This window comes from Patiria miniata, unplaced genomic scaffold (genome assembly GCF_015706575.1).
Source record: "Patiria miniata isolate m_02_andy unplaced genomic scaffold, ASM1570657v1 HiC_scaffold_5, whole genome shotgun sequence".
Classification (NCBI taxonomy): Eukaryota; Metazoa; Echinodermata; class Asteroidea; order Valvatida; family Asterinidae; genus Patiria; species Patiria miniata.
In genome coordinates, this window is record NW_024037072.1 from 5,951,464 (window position 1) to 5,970,636 (window position 19,173).

General features: G+C 40.5%; 1 protein-coding gene across 1 annotated transcript in view; it reads left to right on the top strand.

Annotated features, from left to right (window-relative positions):
- Positions 1 to 1,525: 1,525 nt before the first annotated feature.
- LOC119740603 (hyalin-like) overlaps positions 1,526 to 19,173 on the top strand; it is a 41,518-nt gene continuing 23,870 nt past the window's right edge. Inside the window, exons 1-9 of the mRNA XM_038215961.1 lie at positions 1,526 to 1,595; positions 10,172 to 10,414; positions 11,927 to 12,154; positions 12,371 to 12,610; positions 13,878 to 14,120; positions 15,541 to 15,783; positions 16,760 to 16,996; positions 17,488 to 17,727; positions 18,855 to 19,103. Coding sequence (XP_038071889.1) covers positions 1,526 to 1,595; positions 10,172 to 10,414; positions 11,927 to 12,154; positions 12,371 to 12,610; positions 13,878 to 14,120; positions 15,541 to 15,783; positions 16,760 to 16,996; positions 17,488 to 17,727; positions 18,855 to 19,103 — 1,993 coding nt within the window. The remainder of the gene's footprint in view (positions 1,596 to 10,171; positions 10,415 to 11,926; positions 12,155 to 12,370; positions 12,611 to 13,877; positions 14,121 to 15,540; positions 15,784 to 16,759; positions 16,997 to 17,487; positions 17,728 to 18,854; positions 19,104 to 19,173) is intronic.

Below are 19,173 nucleotides of genomic sequence, written 5' to 3' on the forward strand. Positions count from 1 at the left end.
AATGTTCTTTTTTTTTTGGATACGCCCTTGCATGGAATAATATCTTGAGTGAAATAAGATGGGTGGTTCTTAAAAGAAAAAAAAACCGTATAGAGAAGAATGTTCTCAACATTTGGGATGGTATATTTATGTCCATCTTAAGACGGAGCTAGTTTTTTTTCCGAAACCTCAAAAACACGTCTTACCACTGTTTTGTTTTGTTTTTCAGAACCACACTTCTTCACCAAAAAAATGTTGATATGTGAACCCGCAATTTAACATTTTAAATGTTGTACCATTCCACAATGCTAAATTTCAAATCAGATTTTGTCTATTCTCTAGTTTTGTTGATTTTATTACTAATAAGTCGGGATCAAATCTAGCACCACCCAAAAAAAACCAGTAGAAACCAGTGAAGACCGTTACTGCCCTAACTGATAAAAATACGATCCGATTGCACATCAGTTTTTCCAATGGTAAAGATTACTCATTATTGACCCTCCTACCCGTTGCGTACATATTAGAAATATCAATCAACTTTGTTAATGAGTAAAGAAAAATACCGGTAGGGGTGACTGGCCCGTCGTGGCAGATTCCGTTGAATTCTCCGCCTCATATAAAAACAGAAGATTACCGTTTGTTGAAAAAGTGTAGAATCATAATGAACCGAAAGCGCAGTAGCAGAATTTTCTAAATGAACTTCATTAGTTTTGTACACAAGCCGCAACAGCAACACCGGTGCTCTTTTAATATTCCAGTCTGTCATAAATATGTTATCATTATATATTGCTTTTTTTAATTAGAATTAGAAAACCACAAGAGTCTGTCAAATATTATGCCATAATCATGGCACAGGGCATGTGCGAAATATTCATTTCTCAATTTTGGTCTAGGAAAATTGCTAATGTCTTTTATTTTTTAGTCCGTAAAAATTCTGTAGAAAATCAACAACAAAAAGCAAGCAGGAGTTTAAACTCTCATCTTCTTACAAGTAGTTGATATAATTATCATCTATACAACATTTCAAATAAATTTCTCTTTGAATTATCCAGATATCGGGTTTTCTGCACAACCTGTTTTGCATACACCGTTCCGGTGCAGTTTTTATTCTAGTGCCTTCGTACGTGTAAATGATTAACTTCGTGTTATAATGTTATGGGTGAGTGTGCTGCAGCGCTGCGTACAAGGTTCGATCGTTTGGGTACACAGATGGTCAAGCTTGAAAATTAACTTCGAAAGTTAAACAATAAAATGTAATGTGTGGTTACCTCAGCAACACCCACATCAGAGTATTTCATGCTTTTGCGTAGGCCTTATCTAGCTATTTTTGTTTAGGGTGTGGTGTACATACCAACCGACCCGTTTTTTCCAAGTCCCGTTCTGTCTGCATATTATTTTCATCGAATCCGTTCAAAAGCGTGCATTTTTGCCGCGAACACATTTGCAAATTTGGCACTGTGGAAGAAAGACGGTGAGAGACGCGCTGCTGGGAATATTCAGGTTCGATAGTGAGCTGAGGACTGCAGGCGTAAAAACGAGAACCATGATGGGGCTCAAACGAGGACTGTGCGCCATGATGCTATTGGCGCTATGTATAATGTCTGTTCAAGGGACAGGTAAGATATAATTCAACTGTAAACCGTGTCTACCCCCTAAGTAACACTATTAGGAAAAATCTGCTCCTGCAGAAGACTAGTTCATCCATTTTCACCTCTTCCCCTTTCTTCCCCGCCTGGCTTCTCGCTTGATTTCGCACACCAAATCTCTGGTTTGTTTTGGGGAAAAAAGCCTAAGAAAACCCATTAGCAGGGGCGTAATCCCGGGGGATGGGGGTATATATATCCCCCCCCCCCCCAATGTTGACCGGGGGGGGGAGGGCTATTGAATCATCCCCCACTTTTTCGCGATGAGAAAAAAAATGCGGATTTTGAGGTATAACAACCAAAGTGTATTCAATAGCACTGAAAAGTGGAGAAACAAAGTATATACCAGCTTTTAAAATGCGCCGTTTTGATGTATTAAAGTGCGAGTATACTCATTGATATACATCTATATTCTGAACTAGTGCCTCCTAGTGTAATGTGCCCCCCCCCCCCCACCCGTTTTTCGAATTTCCACGGCCGGGCACTTTTTGGGATTTGGTCATCCCCCATCCCCACCCCACACGCCGGCACAGATTTACGCCTCTGCTAATAAGAAAGCTCAACGGTGTCAATCCGTGAAACTCTATTTCTGAAAAAAAAAAGTTTCCCAAAAATATTAAAGGTACAGTATTATCATTTGTCATTTATGATTTTTTGTTTTCGTTTGAAGCAACAAAAGTGCTCAAAATCTAAAGAAGGTGCATGCTTAACAACTAACCTAATGAAGTTTTAGCTTACTGAATGCTGTACATTCCGAGAAAATCTGACAAAAAGTTGCCGAGTCATGTTTTGAATTGCGTCCCAAATCAGCGTCCAGCTCAGGCGATTGCGGCTATATACGATGTGTCACGCATTAAACCGACGAATTATAGCAATCGCGCGCGTGTGCGTCGTGTCAACGCTTTTTCACGTACCCATTCACGGCTACGCCGATTAAAAACGAACTACTGACAGAAATTTCCAAAGATGCGTCTAGAGACGCATCTTTGGAAATTACCTCCTTTTTATTGTTTCCTTCAAAATGACAGCATGCTAGAAAGAATAATTTCACAGGGAGTTTATTGTCATTACTATCTTAAAACCAAGTAAGCTGTTTAACAATGATTTCGTCAGTTACTTTTTGGATAGCTGCAAATTGTATACTCTACCTTTAAAATTAGTAAATCAGCGCGGCTATCTCCACTCTTTTAGAGTTAAAACATGTGTTTGTTTTCACGAACTCAGTTTGTATGTTTTATAACTGAATTTTCTCTGTCCCTATCTATACCTTGTGCGTTATGGAGAGTTGGAGACGTAATTTTTCCCGCGTTTTTTTTCATTCGGTGGCTTTTTAAAAGTACATTTAAATGTTTGAAGTGATCGAAATATTTTTTTCGAGGTAGGCCTAAAGTTCGAAACTTAGCACGAGAGCATTTGCAAATTTGACGGCGTTTGTCGCGGACCAAAAGGAGATTCATGGCGAATTTAGAAATAACGTCTGTCACGGTCGTAATTATATGTGCGTATCCAGTGACACGATCGATTGCCGGTGAACTTGCTTGTCGTTTGTTTTTTTCAAGGTGTCTTACACAAAGGCAGCAAAGTATACATAGTGAATAAAAAGAAAGGAAACCCAAATCACATTCTCTCTTTTTTTTTTTTTAAACAAGTTAGTTCTGCACGTAGCGCGTTTAAGATCTAGGATGTGAAAGTCTAATTAATAAGCTTTCTTTTAGTTAACCCTAAAAGGGCCGGGGCAGAATCCCGCCCCTCTCGACTTTTTTCCGCGATAGCCTTTAAACAATTTTTTTTGCGACCCGAGCTGTTATGACTTATTAGCCTCGAGCCTTGCGCATCTTTTGACACCAAAAACATAAAAATCAGACCACGGGTTGTCGCGCCGTGAAAACTGAATTTTCCCATTATACGTCGTGTACACAGACCAGAATTACATTCGTACATTAATTAATTAGCCATAATTCCAAAACCCTTTGACCTATATTCATGAAATTTCTTGGGTAGGCCTATGTTCATGATGAGTTGCTCTATACATGTACCGAGTTTCAAAATTTTTCGTCACTCGATGGCCGAGATCTTACGGGGGGGGGGGGGGGTGGGGGGGGGGGGCGGAATCCCCCCCCCCCCCGGCTGAGAGATGGTCAAAATAACCCGGCCCTTTTAGGGTTAAAGAATCATTCAAATCACTCACGTACTTTTGCAGAAATTGCAGTTATGGAATTATAAACACAAACACAATATTAATTTAAATTTTAACCTTGTCCACGGATCACAATAAAGGTACAATGTAAGTGATATTTCAGCAAGACAAAAACTATTTACACATCAAAATACACATCATAGCACTCTCACAACCATCTGGCACTTGATATCACAACATAATATTTAAACCATGCTTCTTCCAGTGTTGAAATAATAACATGCTTTACAATGTCAAGAGTTTAAAGTCTTACCCTGCCTTCTACTTGGCTACCCCAGAGACGTGTGGGATTATTCTGATAAAATGTTCAGGATACGACATGGATTCATTTTGACTGAAATATCAAGTACCTTCAGTAACATGTGACCCGTTGACAAGGTTAAAAAAAACCCCGGTATTTAGGCCTATGCTTGTGATTGGAAAAGGGCATGATCTATGAGCGATTTAAATGATTCTTGCACTAGAAAAGCTTGTTAATTGGGCTTTTATCCTAGATACAGAAAACGCTACATGCAAATCTTAAAAAAAAAAAAATAATAATAATAATAGGGGGCACCATTTTGGTTTCCTTCTTCTTTTACTCACCCTGCACGCGTGCGATATCTTCTGCTGTACTCGTTTATAGCACTTGGCACGGTATGTGTGTATTAGGCGAAGTAAAAAAAAAAACATGTTTAGCGTCCCCGCCCGCTTCCTTTTTAGAGGCCGCCCCCTTTTTTTTTTTTTTTTTTTTTTTTAAAGACAAAAATTGATAAATTTTAATGATCTCTAAAGAAAGAAATCGTATTTGTAGACTTTTATACCGTGTATAAAGCTGTGGAAATAGTCAATGAGTCCAAGTGAATTTTTTATTTAGGATATCTAAAAATTGAAAACTGAATATAATTTGTCTTTTACCTCGTCAAACCAAAGTTTGATTAGTGTCGGACAAGCCATGATGTGAACGGTCCCACGCTGTGCCGTACAGCGTTGCGCTTGATCTCATGGCCTGATGAACAGGGGTAATAATTGTGAAGCGCTTTGAGACCTTTGGTATAAAGCGCTATATAAGCGCTATATTATTATACTATTATCCACCTTTGCCATGCATAATTTATGTACAATTTAAAATAGCTTTGAAACCGGCTCTCACTCAGTGCCAAAGCCATTGTATGAATTCGGTACCTTTTAAAATTTTATTTTAAATCCTCTCCGACAAAACACAGCACCGATCAGGCCCTCCATCAGTTGCAGTGCCAAATTAAAATCTCCCCATTAAAGGCTAATTTTTGTCATGCAGTGCTGGATATGCACCTTGTGTCGATGTCCCATCATTGACTGAATCTTCCATTTTTTTGTTGCCATTTTCGTGAGTCACGGTTTCGGTTTTTATATTTCGGCCAGTGCGAATTTCTATTCGTGAGCAAAACCGGATATCAACTAGTATATAGGGAACACAGAAATGGTTGGGTCAAAAAAACAATAAGTCAATAAGTCTGCGGTTTCTGGTATGGAGCTTGCCCAAAAGTGGTGCGGCGACGCGGCTTTTTTTTTTTTTACCCGATTTTTTTTGCTTCAAATGTCGGCTGATGACTGCAAATGGTGGCCGACTAAACTTTAGCGCAAATATATGGGAGTCCAGAGAGGCCACATAAAGCTTATTCTCGATCGTCACCCCAGCCATCTAAAAACACGTTAAAATCGTGCAGCAGCAGGATTCCAGTCAAATCAGTAAGTTGGCGGTTTTGAGACATCATCTTTCATTGGAAAAAAAAACTTTTTCATTTTGCCGACGCGCATGGCCACGGCGACGCGCGCGCATACCAGAAACCGGAGACTTTTTTTTTGGCCTTATAATGCGTGCGGGAATCGTGGCCGGGAACTATGTATATTTCACTATAGTCGAGATGTAATTATACACATCTCAACATAATGTGCATTTACAGTGACATTTTTGATCTTCGGTTCAAGGTTTTGATGTGACACATCAACGAGGTACAAGGGCGGACATAGCTTTCAGGAAACGGGTGGGGTTGACCCGGATGATGGGGGGGGGGGGGGGGGGTTGAGTAAAGGCGCCGCACACCGTGACCCTGCTGGTGGCATTTTAAAATTTACATTTCCTTTTTCGGTATTCTAAGGTAACTTGAGAATAAATTTAGAAACTTAGCATTCCAATGTATCGGGTTGGAGTCCTAACTGGCAAGGGTGGGGGGGGGGGGGGGGGGGGGGGGGGTTGCAACACCCTCTCTCCGATATTCGCCACTGTTCCGAGGGTGGTTTACTGAACAGAACGTCATCGATTTTCCCAGTTTGTGGAAGGGTTTTCTTATTATATAGATAGGTGAAGACATGTTAAGGTCAGTGAATCGAATTCAATCAATTTTGTTCAATTTGGGATCGCCAGTTATTATAATTCAGATGATTATAATTCTTAAGTGGAATTATGTTCTTCTAAAGTGTGTAGTTGAAAAGCGTTTTCTTATTTTGACAACCAAGCCTTTAAGTTGCTACCCACCCCGGTGCAGTTTTGGAGTTCCGCGCGAAAGAAAACAATCAATTTTTTTTTTTTAAATCACTGACATCCAAAAATTAGACATCGAACAAAAAAAAAGCCTCCACGTTTATATTCTTTGAATGTTGAATTTGCAAATTTCTTGAGTAAAGCAGAGGGCGGGAAATGGCATCACGAAGTAAGCTGCATTTTCCTATTACCCACTCCGTGAGTGATAATAAGTGGAAATTTAAGTGTCGACGCACATAAGCCCAGGCTAGTCCAATTAAGTCAGTTTACATACATGTACGAAATCCGGATAGCGTTTGTTAAGGAAGAAACTTCTTTGGATAAACTTCATTAAATGTCAACAATTTGTATAATTGGACTCAAAAAGCCTAGCCTTGTTGAAGAAAAATAAAACGGTTTTTCCAAAAGTGACTTAATTTGGCTGAATTCGGACCTTCGGAGAGAAAAAAATGAGACTAGCTTTTATACCCCCCCCCCCATTAAATATACGCTGGGATATGTCTATGCTTAAGTTTGTTTCAAGTAATAATAACGTGGGATCTGTCTAGTGGCTCATGATGTAATTCAATGAACATGTTAAAAAAAAAATCATCGGAAATGTAATTTGGACGATATTGTATGCAACTTAGCAAGAGTCAAGTTAGGCCTACTCAAGTTGCATTAGGCTCGTGTGAAATTCTGACAATATCCTCGTCAATTTCTTAAACTGCATAAATGTGAACCAACTTACAAACTTTTACTGCTCGTAATATGAAATTAGTGTAAAAGTTTATGGAATTCGCTAACGTAATGTTTCCGACGGTAGTCGTCTGCTGTTTTGCGCATGAAGCGTTACAGACGAATCGAGAAAGTGTGCCCTCCATTGTTCTAGCGGCGCTACGAAGGCAGCGCAGGGAGCCGGAGCTAGCTGAGAGCGCTATTAATTTTTGCTTCCATAATTCCACTCAGTGATGTTCCAATGTGACAGAAGGTGATTGTGTGTTTTGTCTTGAAGTTGTTTTGCAACTAGTTTTAGGTCAATACGTATATTGGAGGCGCGCTATATTTTGGTGTAACTGCTGTGCTGCACTCCAGTAGTGTTATGTCACTTCTAGCCCCATAAATGTGGCCTATTTACTGGACTGCCTCCGTAAACATAGGCCACACATCCACATGTACAAAAATCGTGTCGACGGAGCCAAATTTTGATTTTCACATTTAGGCTTAGTTTGTAGTTTTTTTTTGCTTTAGAAGCATACTCACCCTCTTTATAGGCTAATCAGAAAGTGCTGCCTTTTTCAGATGTATATTTTTCGTGAAATTTCCAGATTCATTTTTACACGTTTGCGTATCAAAATTTCAACATGAAATTTCACAAAAATTAGACATCTGAAAAAGGCAGCACTTTCTGATTAGCCTGTAAAGAGGGTGAGTATGCTTCTAAAGCAAAAAACCCCTACAAACTAAGCCTAAATGTGAAAATCAAAATTTGGCTCCGTCGACACGATTTTTGTACATGTGGATGTGTGGCCTATGTTTACGGAGGCAGTCCAGTAAATAGGCCACATTTATGGGGCTATGTCACTTCATGACTTGTGTTCCTTCCGTCCTCCGCGTGAGCGTCAACTCAGACATAGTTCTGGGACTGACACGGCGGGGCTCTGGAGTTCCCTGAAACGTGCAAAACTAAATCAGGCCCACTTTACCATGTTTACTCACAGTTTAGCCAGCAAATTTCTCCAAAAATTCCACTGCCTGGGGCAAACAAAATGTTCTCAGTATTTCACCAACCAAGTTTGCAGACTCAATTCAATTATTAATAAAGGAGACTTTTCTTCATTAAGGGAAGTCAAGTGATTCCAAAATGGGGCTGAAGACTAGACTGGTACATCATACATGTCCAACTATGGTCCAACTATTTGGATAGACTGACCTCTTCATAAATGTGTACTAAATTGAGACTATTTCCGCGCTTCATGCCACATGTTTCTTAAATTCTTATTAATTGATGCAGTTTTGGGACTCTCATACACAGTATTGAGAGTCCCAAATTTTCGGACTAGTTCTGGGAGTAGTTAAATTTCCGATCGTGTTTAATGTTTGAACGATGCGATTTCTTCTACATGCCCAGCGTACATTCGATGGTCCCCGTATCCCGTGTGCGATTCCGTTACCGAGCGCGCGCGATGCATCGATTATGATAATGAGTACACTGGATCACGTTTGTAAACACATGTGCATTTCAAACGATAATAGGGAGTCGGGAACTAGCGCAGCTTTTATGGCGGGTACCAGTTCAAGCTGGTTCCCGATTCCCTTTTACAGTTCGAAATGCACATGTATGTGTTTACAAACGTGATCATTATCATAATCGATGCATCACGCGCGCTCGGTAACGGAATCGCACACGGGATACGGGGACCATCGAATGTACGCTGGGCATGTAGAAGAAATCGCGTCGTTCAAACATTAAACACGATCGGAAATTTAACGTGTTCAAGATCGCGAGGGGAGCTCTCCGAAATGAACGGAAAATTTCACTTTTTTCCGGATCGTAAGTAAACTTCAGTACAACCATCTTAATTATCGATGTCTACTTGTACCTCAGGTGGCATATCTAGTAATTTGGAGGCCGTTTTGAAGGTGAAATCTGATGTTTTTTGTTGGAAAATGTTGGTTTTTGGGACTGTGTTGTCTAGGTCGCGGTATTAGCTTGGACCTTACTATCGCCAGACCATGTCCAAATGTTAAAAAAGGCGATAAGTTGGGTCCAAGTTACTCGGACTATTCTGGGAGTATGTTCCTTCCTCCATGTATGACCATTCTACTTCCATGATCATACATAGCCTAGTACTAGTACTACTGGCCGAGTAACTTGGACCTAGCCCCATAAATGTGGCCAATTTACTGGGCTACCCCCGTAAATATAAAGGCCACACATGATGTACAGGTACAAAAACATGTAGAACTTTGTCAATTTTGATTTCCGCATTTAGTTTGTAGTTTATTTTTGCTTTAGAAGCATTCTCACCCTCTTTATAGGCTAATCAGAAAGTGCTGCCTTTTTCAGATGTCTATTTTTCGTGAAATTTCATGTTGAATTTTGATACGCAAACGTGTGCAAACAAATCTGGAAATTTCACGAAAAATATACATTTTCTAGCTTTCTACTAGTGCAGATGTCTTACCACTCGACCACCGAGCTTCAAGATCGGTTGGCTGGTTCCAATAGCAGTGGGTTCCGCATTTAACTATTCATAAGATGGTGTTGGGGTGATGTTAATCAAATTAGGTTTTGCCCTTCAGGCAAAAACCATGTTTCACTGTTTTATCATGGAGCAGTAACAGGCAAAAAGCATCTTTTACTGTTTTATCAAGTCTGCTGCTAGGCCTGCTTTAGTCTGTGGACTGTTAGGCGAAGTAAAAAAAAAAACATGTTTCTCGTCCCCGCCCGCTTCCTTTTTGGAGGCCGCCTGGATTTTTTTATTTTTTTTATTTTTGAAAATGTAGTAAAAAATGTCACAGAAAAAGTCTACAAATTCATCGGAAAATAAATACCAATACCAATACAACCCTAAATGACACTGTAAATATGTTCAGTTCTCTTGTCCAACTTGTCTTTCATTTTTAAAAGTGTCTTTGAACAGTGGAACACCAACGTTTGGAGGAAATTTTAAAATGGTGGTCATCTTGAAAAAAATTAAAATAAAAAGCCCCGCTTCCTCCCCTTTAAAAAAAACCCGGACGAGAAACATGTTTTTTTTTATTCGGCCTTAGGTTTGCAAATTGGCTTGTCGGATCACCGAACTGCATATTATTTTGTTGTTGATCAGGTTCAAATTTTCTCGGCATTCTCTTTTCACACTTCAGCACCAACTTTTGTCAATGACCCCTGTGCTGATGAGATCATTACACAACCGGACGAGGGGATGAACGATGCTACGGTGTACTGGGCTATCCCACTTGCTAAAGTAGGTGACACACCGGCAGCAGTGACATGTGACAGAATGCCTGGAGAGAAATATGCCGGAGGAAACAACGATGTCACTTGCACAGCAAAAGATGTAGATACTCCAGCTGATATGACAACATGTACATTTCAAGTTCGTGTGTGTAAGTATCATGTGGTTCGAAGAAAAGGGTAACCACAAAGCAAGAATCCCTTTTCATTCTGCAGCTATCCTTTGAAAGTTTTTCATTATTTTGATTGAGTAACAACATATGCTAGGTTCACACATTCCCAAATTATTGCCACGAATGCCCCGATCTATCCCGAAAACAAATTCTTGATGGCATCGTGAGAAACTAGCCCCGATTTTGGTATTTGTAAGAATAACTTAAGAATGAAACAAAAAATAATCAAGAACTAGAAGTGGAAGCTGAGCCAAACGAACGTGATATAGGGCAGAATAAAACTGAATTGTAGTGATTTTGTCGAGAATAATGTACGAATAACTCAAGCTTAATACTCTTATAATATTGGTACATTTCTTGAAACTTTCGTAAAGATTCAGCATGATTCTGGACTGTTAACACCAAGAATAACTTGTAAGAATGCTGTAAGAATATCCAGAATAAGTTGTGAATTCAACAAGAATAAAACAAGAATTGACATTGGTTCCCGATTCACTCGGACAATTTTGAACATGTCCAAAATTGTCGGGGCCTTTCCCGATCTTTAATGAGTTCCACAGACCTAAACAGAATCATCCCGAGGCAGCCAAGAACCGTTCCCCGATTTACTCAAAAATGGTTATTCACGGCAATTCGGCTGAAAGATATGGAATGTGTAAACCTAGCATCATCTGGAATGTGTAAACCAATTCCGAGAGCTCCCTCGCGATTGTGAACACGTTAAATTTCCGTTGCGTGTTTGAATTGCGATGTGGTCTTCATGCCCAGCGTTCACTCAATGGTCCCCGTATCCCGCGTGCGATTCTGTTACCGAGCGTGCGCGATGCAACCGAGCTAGCGCGATGCATCGATTATGATAATGAGTGGACTGGATCACGTTTGTAAACACAAGTGCAATTGGAACGATAATAGGGAGTCGAGAACTAGGGCAGATTTTATGGACGGAAACCAGTTAAAGCTAGTTCCCGACTCCCTATTATCGTTCGAAATGCACTCATGTTTACAAACGTGCTCCAGACTATCATTATCATAATCGATGCATCGCGCACGCTCGGTAACGGAATCGCACGCGGGATACGGGGACCATCGAATGAACGCTGGGCATGAAGACCACATCGCAATTCAAACGTGCATTGGATTTTTAACGTATTCACGATCGCGAGGGGAGCTCTCGGAATTGAACGGGAAATTTCACTTTTCATCCGGATCGTAAGTAAACTTCAGTACAACTATCTTAATTATCGATGTCTACTTGTACCTCAGGTGGCGTATCTAGTCATTTGGAGGCCGTTTTGAGGGTGAAATTTAATGTTTTTGTTGGGCAATGTTGGGTTTTTGGGTCAATGACAGAACTGTGTTGCTCGGCATATAATGATTAGCTTGGACCCCACTATCGCCAGACCGTGTCTGAATGTTAAAAAGGCGATAAGTTGGGTCCAAGTTAATCGTACTAGATCTAACTGGTGTCTGTAATCTTCCACACACAAACAGTCCCAACATTCGAGAGGGCCTGCCCTGCGGATTTCCCGTCCGCAACTGGTGATGGGGTGACATTTGACGAGCCTTTAACAAACGTCGACACAGATGGCACCACAAAGCCTACAGTTACTTGTGATAACCCAGTTACGTTCCCTGCTGGTCCAACAACCGTTACATGTGAAGCTACAGGTACTGAGTCACGGAAGGTTTCATGTTCCTTTGAAGTGACAATTGGAACACGTAAGTTAAAATATTATGTCTTTCATGAAATCCCTTTCGTGCAACTTTTCTCATTTGAAATGAAAATTGAAAAAGTAATGCTGGTTATATGTTACTTCTAGTGCTGATGAAGAGAAAAATAAAGCCATGTTGATCTTAAAAATCCACAACCATGGATCTGCCAGTGTTTCATATAATCAGATGTTTGATTTAGTGCATTCGTTTCTTTTTCTTCAGTGCCAACCTTTACTGATCAGGGTTCATGTGCTGATTCAAAAATCGACACTGCACCAGACGCCGGTGAAAACACCGCAACTGTGACCTGGACTGAGCCCACTGCCTCAGCAGGAGCATCTATTACTTGTGACCACTCTACTCCTGCTGTTTTTAAAGGTGGGGATACCACTGTGACATGTGAAGCTGCGGACAACACTGAATCAAGACTCTTTATCAGCTGTAGCTTTGATGTCAAAGTGTGTAAGTGTCTCATTCTAATACTGAATCTTGATAATCAACAGACACTTTCTCTTTCCAGTTGTGTGCTTTCTTTTTCTTTGTTTTTCTTTTAGCCTTTACATTAAGTGACTTTTTGTCTTGTTGCAGTGCAGTGACGTAAATCTGTGCCGGGGGGGGGGGGGGGGGATGACCAAAAATGCCCAGCTGTGGAAATTCGAAAAGGGGGGGGGGGGGAAGGACTGGAGTCACTGGACACCACATTACACTAGAGGGCGCTCTTCAAGATATAGATGTGTATCAATATGTATACTCGCGCTTACATCGAAACGGCGCATTTTTAAAGCTTCTGTACTTATGTTTCTCCACTTCTCAATGCTATTAAATACATTTCAGTTGTTGGGAAGTTCGAAAAATACCTCGAAATCCGCACTTTTTTTTTTCTCATCACGAAAAAGTGGGGGGGGGGGGATTCAATAGCCCATCCCCCCCTGGTTAAAAAGTAGGGTTGGGGATTTGTAAGCCCCCCCCCCTCCGATTTACCCCCGGTTGCAGTGGCATAACTACCAAGGAGAGGGGTTCTTCCCCCCCCCCCCCCACCCCCAGGGTGTACCTCCACCCATATAAAATTTTGAATTGAACACAAATTATACTACACTGTTGAAATGACTCCTTTTATGTCCCTTGAAAAATTGATACACCTCCAGATTCCCCCTTCAGAACACAGAGATGCTTTGCGTATCTCTGTGTTACGAAGGGATAATTTAAAAAAAAATCTTCTGATTGATGTTTCAAGCATTGCAAGTGTCATAATATAATCTAGTGATGATTTCAGAAATTTTGCCAGTATACTTTCAAATTTTATTTTGCAACAACTGTTTTATATAGTCAATATGTTTTATTTCATGTGAACACTTTCATGACTCTGTGTAAAAATTGCGCGCTCTAAGTTGACTGTACAAAATGAAGTCCACTTCGCTGTGCTATGTACAAAAATGTTACTAATTTAAAACTCATAATTTTCAGGCTGTGATGCTCTAATAGAAACTGTGCACTTTTTACCAATTTGGACTACTTCTGGTTGTTAACCTTTTTCTTTTCAAAAGTTCCATCAGGGGGTGGATTCTGTATATAGCCCAAAGCAATGCTTTTCTACAGAAATCTTGTACCTTTTTTTTTATCTGTTTCTTTATTATTAAATCATTATGGCTGCCACAACCACTATGATTACTTATAAACAAACAAATGAGAGCAGATTGATTAATTCCATCTTGGGATGTCATCTCCACAGATCCAACATTTGAGACTGGTTGCCCAGATAATATGGTGGTTGCAAATGGTGCTTCCCCCACTTTCACAACGCCTGCAGTAAACGCTGATTCAACTGGAGCTGCAGTAACAGCTTCCTGTAGTCCTCCTTCTGGGGGTCCCGGTTTCACTGATGACCTAGCAAACGATGTAACTTGTACTGCTCAGGATGGTACTTTGACTTCACAAAAAGCCACTTGTACCTTCAAAGTAACACTTGGAACTAGTGAGTTGAGTTGATGAGTTCAATATATGGAAAGTAACATGATTACAATCCATAATTTGGTACCCTGAAGTACCTGACCACTGATGTCAGGAACCGGTTCCAGATTATGGTATCGGGTACCCGTAACCAGCTTAACAACTTACTTACGTTCTAAGACAACGAAAAAGAAAGGTTTTAAGCGATTAAGCCCTTCATATCAGACAACTTCCGGGATTTGAATTTTTTTTGGGGGGGGGTATCCGCAACTCCTGTGTTTTGCTTCAAAGGGGTTCCCTATTCCTGTTAAATCCTGAAAATGCACACCACTATTCCAAAGTGTAGTGGTCTAGATTTCTTGGTTCTTGGTTCTTGGTTGGTTTTTCTCCTAAATACTCCACGTGGGAGTTTATACAGGAGACCAGAAACACTGGGGCAAACTCCTTCTCTTAACGATAAGTGTCACTGGGTTCTTTTACGTGCATTGGATTACACACGGGACCTACGGCTTTACATCCCATCCGAAGGACGAAGCAATAATGGTTTAAGTGCCTTGCTTAAGGGTACAAGTGTCCACCCTGTGGGCTCGAACCCACGCCACTGTTGCCTCTTAAACTCCAGAGCATGAGTCCAGTGCTCTTAACCGCTAGGCCATGACACTCCATAGATTTAGTGTGGGCATGTAGCTAAATTTTTTGGGGGGAGAGGGATGCATGAGGCTGACAATTTTTCAGTGCCCCAGAAATTAATCGCAGTGGGTATAATTTAAGCATAAACGATACTGGCTAAAGATATGTGTGATTACCCGACACATATTTGAAAATACTGAGTCATTTACGTGTAAACCCAACAAGTGATGAGGTGGAATTTTTATGCTGTTAACTTCAACCTCGATCGATCAGTCTCACTTGTTAGCCCTAGTGGGTGGTAACTTACTTTGAGTGATGTACTAGGTGATTATATTTTTTTCGATGAGTATGATGTGTTAATGTCAGTTGTGAATATCAGAAATATTTTTTTATATTTGGATCGAAAAGATTTTTTTTTTTTGGACTGAAAAAGATTTATGAATGGGAATAAATATGTGTTCGGTCGGTATTAAACACTCTGTTTAAGACCGGTTTGAGTCTGGATGGGCGATTCACCCATCCGGACTCACACCGGTCTTAAACAGAGTGTTATAATACCTCCCAAACACACACAATTTATTCCCTTAATTAAGGGTCTGTATAACCTAGTCACCGCATTCAAAATCAAACAGTCACATGTAGTTTTGAAACTGAACAGCAACCTGTTCAACAGCTCATTATAACATCCAAGAATTTTGACATGCAAATGATCCAGTGCCTGAGGGCAGATAGTTGGAGCGTACTGCTTGACATCATGGGGACGAGGTTGTTATCCTGATGTACTAATCATTGTGTTCTTGTGTTGTTTCCTGCAGCGCCAGTATTTACTGCCGAAGGGTCATGTGCTGCTCCTGGTACAATTGACGTTTTACCAGACACTGGTAAAATGACAGCAACAGGTATTACGTGGGTAACACCAACTGCAGGTGTGGATGTGAATTGTATCCCTGATCCCGACACCGCAACGTTCGTGGGTGGTGAGACTGACGTAACTTGCACAATAGCGGATGCTTCAACACCAACACTCATCAATACGTGTACATTCAAAGTCCGCGTCTGTAAGTATTGTGGGTTTTCAAACCTCTACATGACATTTAGGCTGACCCGCGCTATCTTACAAAATAATGATTTTGTTGAAATTCTTTCACAGTCTGTAACTTGAAAAGGTGCATGATTGATGCCGATTTATCTGCGCAAACATTTGAGAAAACCTTGATGAATTTGTCAGTGATGAACTCAAACACTAATTTCTAATTTTTTCCCTCACGTAAAATTGTTTTCGTGATTTTATCAAATTTCTCTGTTTGGCTAAGAAAGTTTCAAGTTTACTGACCCAAGCCGAATAATGGTGACCAGGTCCCTATTAAAACTGGTTTTAAACAACACGTTTGTAAATGCTCTGTCAAACGAGTGTCACCTTATTAGGAACTTCTAGGGAGACAAATAACGCAATTTTCAGGGGCTGATGTAGCTTTCGGGAAAAATTTGAGGTTGATATGAAGGGGGAGGGGGGTTTGAATAAAGGTAGGCCTTGCTAGGTGGTCCGGGGACATCCCCCCCCCTCGGAAAATCTGTCAATCTACGATGCTTTCTCTTGGATTCAAAGACAGTTTAAGAATAAAGTTGGGAGCTTGAGCCTACCCTTTATTATTTTTTGTCCCATGTTACGGTAGTAACACAGGGGAAGGGGGGGGGGAGGTATTTGCAACCCCTATCACCTCCCCCCCCCTCTCGATCTAGATTCACCACTGATTTTCAAGTTATGTAACTTTTCACTTCAAAACATACATTTTTGGCAAAGCGTGTTTGGTTTTCCTCAAGTAAATGCCCTCATTCCCAGAATATCGTTCCTCTTGAAAGGCATTTTTGCACTCGTAACGGAGTGTATGGCTTTGATATGAAATTTGATATTAAATTAGTAGTGATCAGGAATTCAAAGATGGAATATATTGGTGTCGGTGAGCAAACTTCTTACTGTTTGCAACTACAAGACAGTAATTAAGAAGGAAGTCTTTCTCATTATTATTTTTGCAGTTCCACAATTTGCAGAGAACTCTTGTGGAGAGGATGTTATACGATCACCGGACCCCAATGATTATAAAGCAACATATGCTTGGATTAATTCTGCTATCAAGATGGATGGTGCCGCTGCTACAGTGGCTTGCCAGCAAGCATCTGGATCTAAGTTCGGCGGAGGAGAAAATGATGTGACATGCACAGCCACGCAAGCTGCTAATGAAGTATCTACCTGTAAATTCAAGGTTACAGTATGTGAGTGAAACTTGAGCCATTTAAAAAAAATGTATTTACTAAATACATACTAAATCAATAACTTTAAAACCCATACATCGATATCTTGTTAACAGCGACTGAAAAATATTTAATGGATAAATGACTTTACACATTTTTTTACATGAATTGGTGTCCAAAATAATTCAGGCATATCTTTTTGTGCGCCATGGGTGCACAGCCTAAAATATATATATTTTTTCAGCATGACTGTATTTGGAATTAAGTGGCTCACACTATTATATGTAGTCCCCGGCCGTTTCTCAAACCCTGGTTTTGGGGACAACATTTGGCAACACCTCCCCCATGTAAAATTTCTCACTATGCTACTGCATGAAATTGCATATCTACATACCAATGGATGATGCAGACTACCAAACGTGCAACCTCGGGGACTATTTCGCATCGTTTTTTTTTTTTTCCCCCTCGGGTTTTATTAAATCCAAATGTAAATTATGCCGTGTTCTTTCCAGGGCCAAAGTTAGATGGAGCAGTAGCGGATATGACACAAGCGCCCGATGCAGGATCAAATAAAGTGGCAAGTGTGACCTGGACCCCACCCAGTGTAACTGACCCCGGTGGAGCTACTGTTACAGTCACATGTACACCTGAGCTTGGTACATCATTTGTCGGAGGTTCCACTCCTGTTGAGTGTTACGGTGAAGATCCAACTTCAAAACTCAGAGCCGTCAATCAGTTCAGTGTCAACATTTGTAAGTTGCATATTTCTCATCCTCTTGCCAGTATATTTGATTTATTTTTCATTAAGATTGCAAGTAGTAGTGTTGAAAGTTGTGAGAAGGTTCCCCTATGCAGATCATACTCCGAATGTGCTCCCTGTACTTAGACAATACCAGGCTGTGTCACATGTTGTCCACTGGAATGATCGTTTAAGATTGCTTGTTTACAAGCCTTGTTGCAGTTTTAGTCGACGTCTCTATCAAAATTTGTCTTACCGTCTATCAAATCATACTTTCAAGTCGTACAACCCGGGCACACGTTAACGGAGTCAAAACAACAGCCATTTTGTTGACTTCAAGGGTCTAGCTGAGTGGAATAATTGTGTTTCTTTTTAATGAAATTTCTGAAAGCGTTACTTCATTCTTTGTGTCATCCTGCTATGTACATGTATGTCATCATGCTGTGAAGGATGTTTTTGTGGTTATTTTTTTTATATTTAGCCTCCTTGTTCACTTGGTACATGGTTGCTAGTCAATGAGGGAAGTAAACATTTAAAAAAGCAAGGCTACAAAGCGTTGCATTTTAGTAAGTTGCAGGGGAAGTTTGCAACTGTTACCGAAAGCAAATACCAATTCAATATCAACATTCATTAGTGTATAGTGTGTACAGAATGGGAGAAAGAACACAACCTTGTGGGGCCCCAGTACTTATATAACGGATAGTTGAGAAAGTGGAATTAAACCTAACTTGCTGTCCTCTATTTGTTAGGAAATTATTGATCCAGAGTGTAATATTGGAGTTGACATTGAGATCCAACAGTTTCTGAACCATCAAGCACGGCTGAATTGTGTTGAAGGCACTCGCAAAGTCTACAAAAAGAACTTCAGCAAAAGCCCCTGCCTTCTCCAGGTGTTCACAGATACCATGAACCAATTTAAGAATTGCGTCCTCTGTATTCCTTTGTGGTCCATAAGCAAACTGATAATCATCCAGGGAACCTTCAGAAATAAAGTTGTCAGACAAAGAGGAACACAAGAGCTCAATCACATGCTTATCAAAATGGAAACAATGGAAGGGCTGGGCATGTGGGGCATTTTTGTATGGAAGAGGATGTGGATATGTTGGACTTTTGTTTTCATCTTCTTTTATTTTTTCCCAGGGCCAAACATGCCTGACAGTCAGTTAGTGCTGGATATCAAACGAGCGCCTGATCTGGGGAAAAACGTAGCAACAAATGTTGTGTGGGATACACCAACTGCAACGGATTCTGACGGAGATCCACTTACAGCCACTTGCACCAAAGCGTCAGGATCGGACTTTAGCGGCGGTGCACATGATGTTGAGTGTGTGGCTACTGATCCCCTTGGAGCAACCTTCAAAGCCACAAGTCAATTCAAGGTTGAAGTTTGTAAGTTGAAATTTTTTCTTGTTCTGTACTCAGCACTTTTTTAAGAATCTAATCGACAACCTCACTGAAA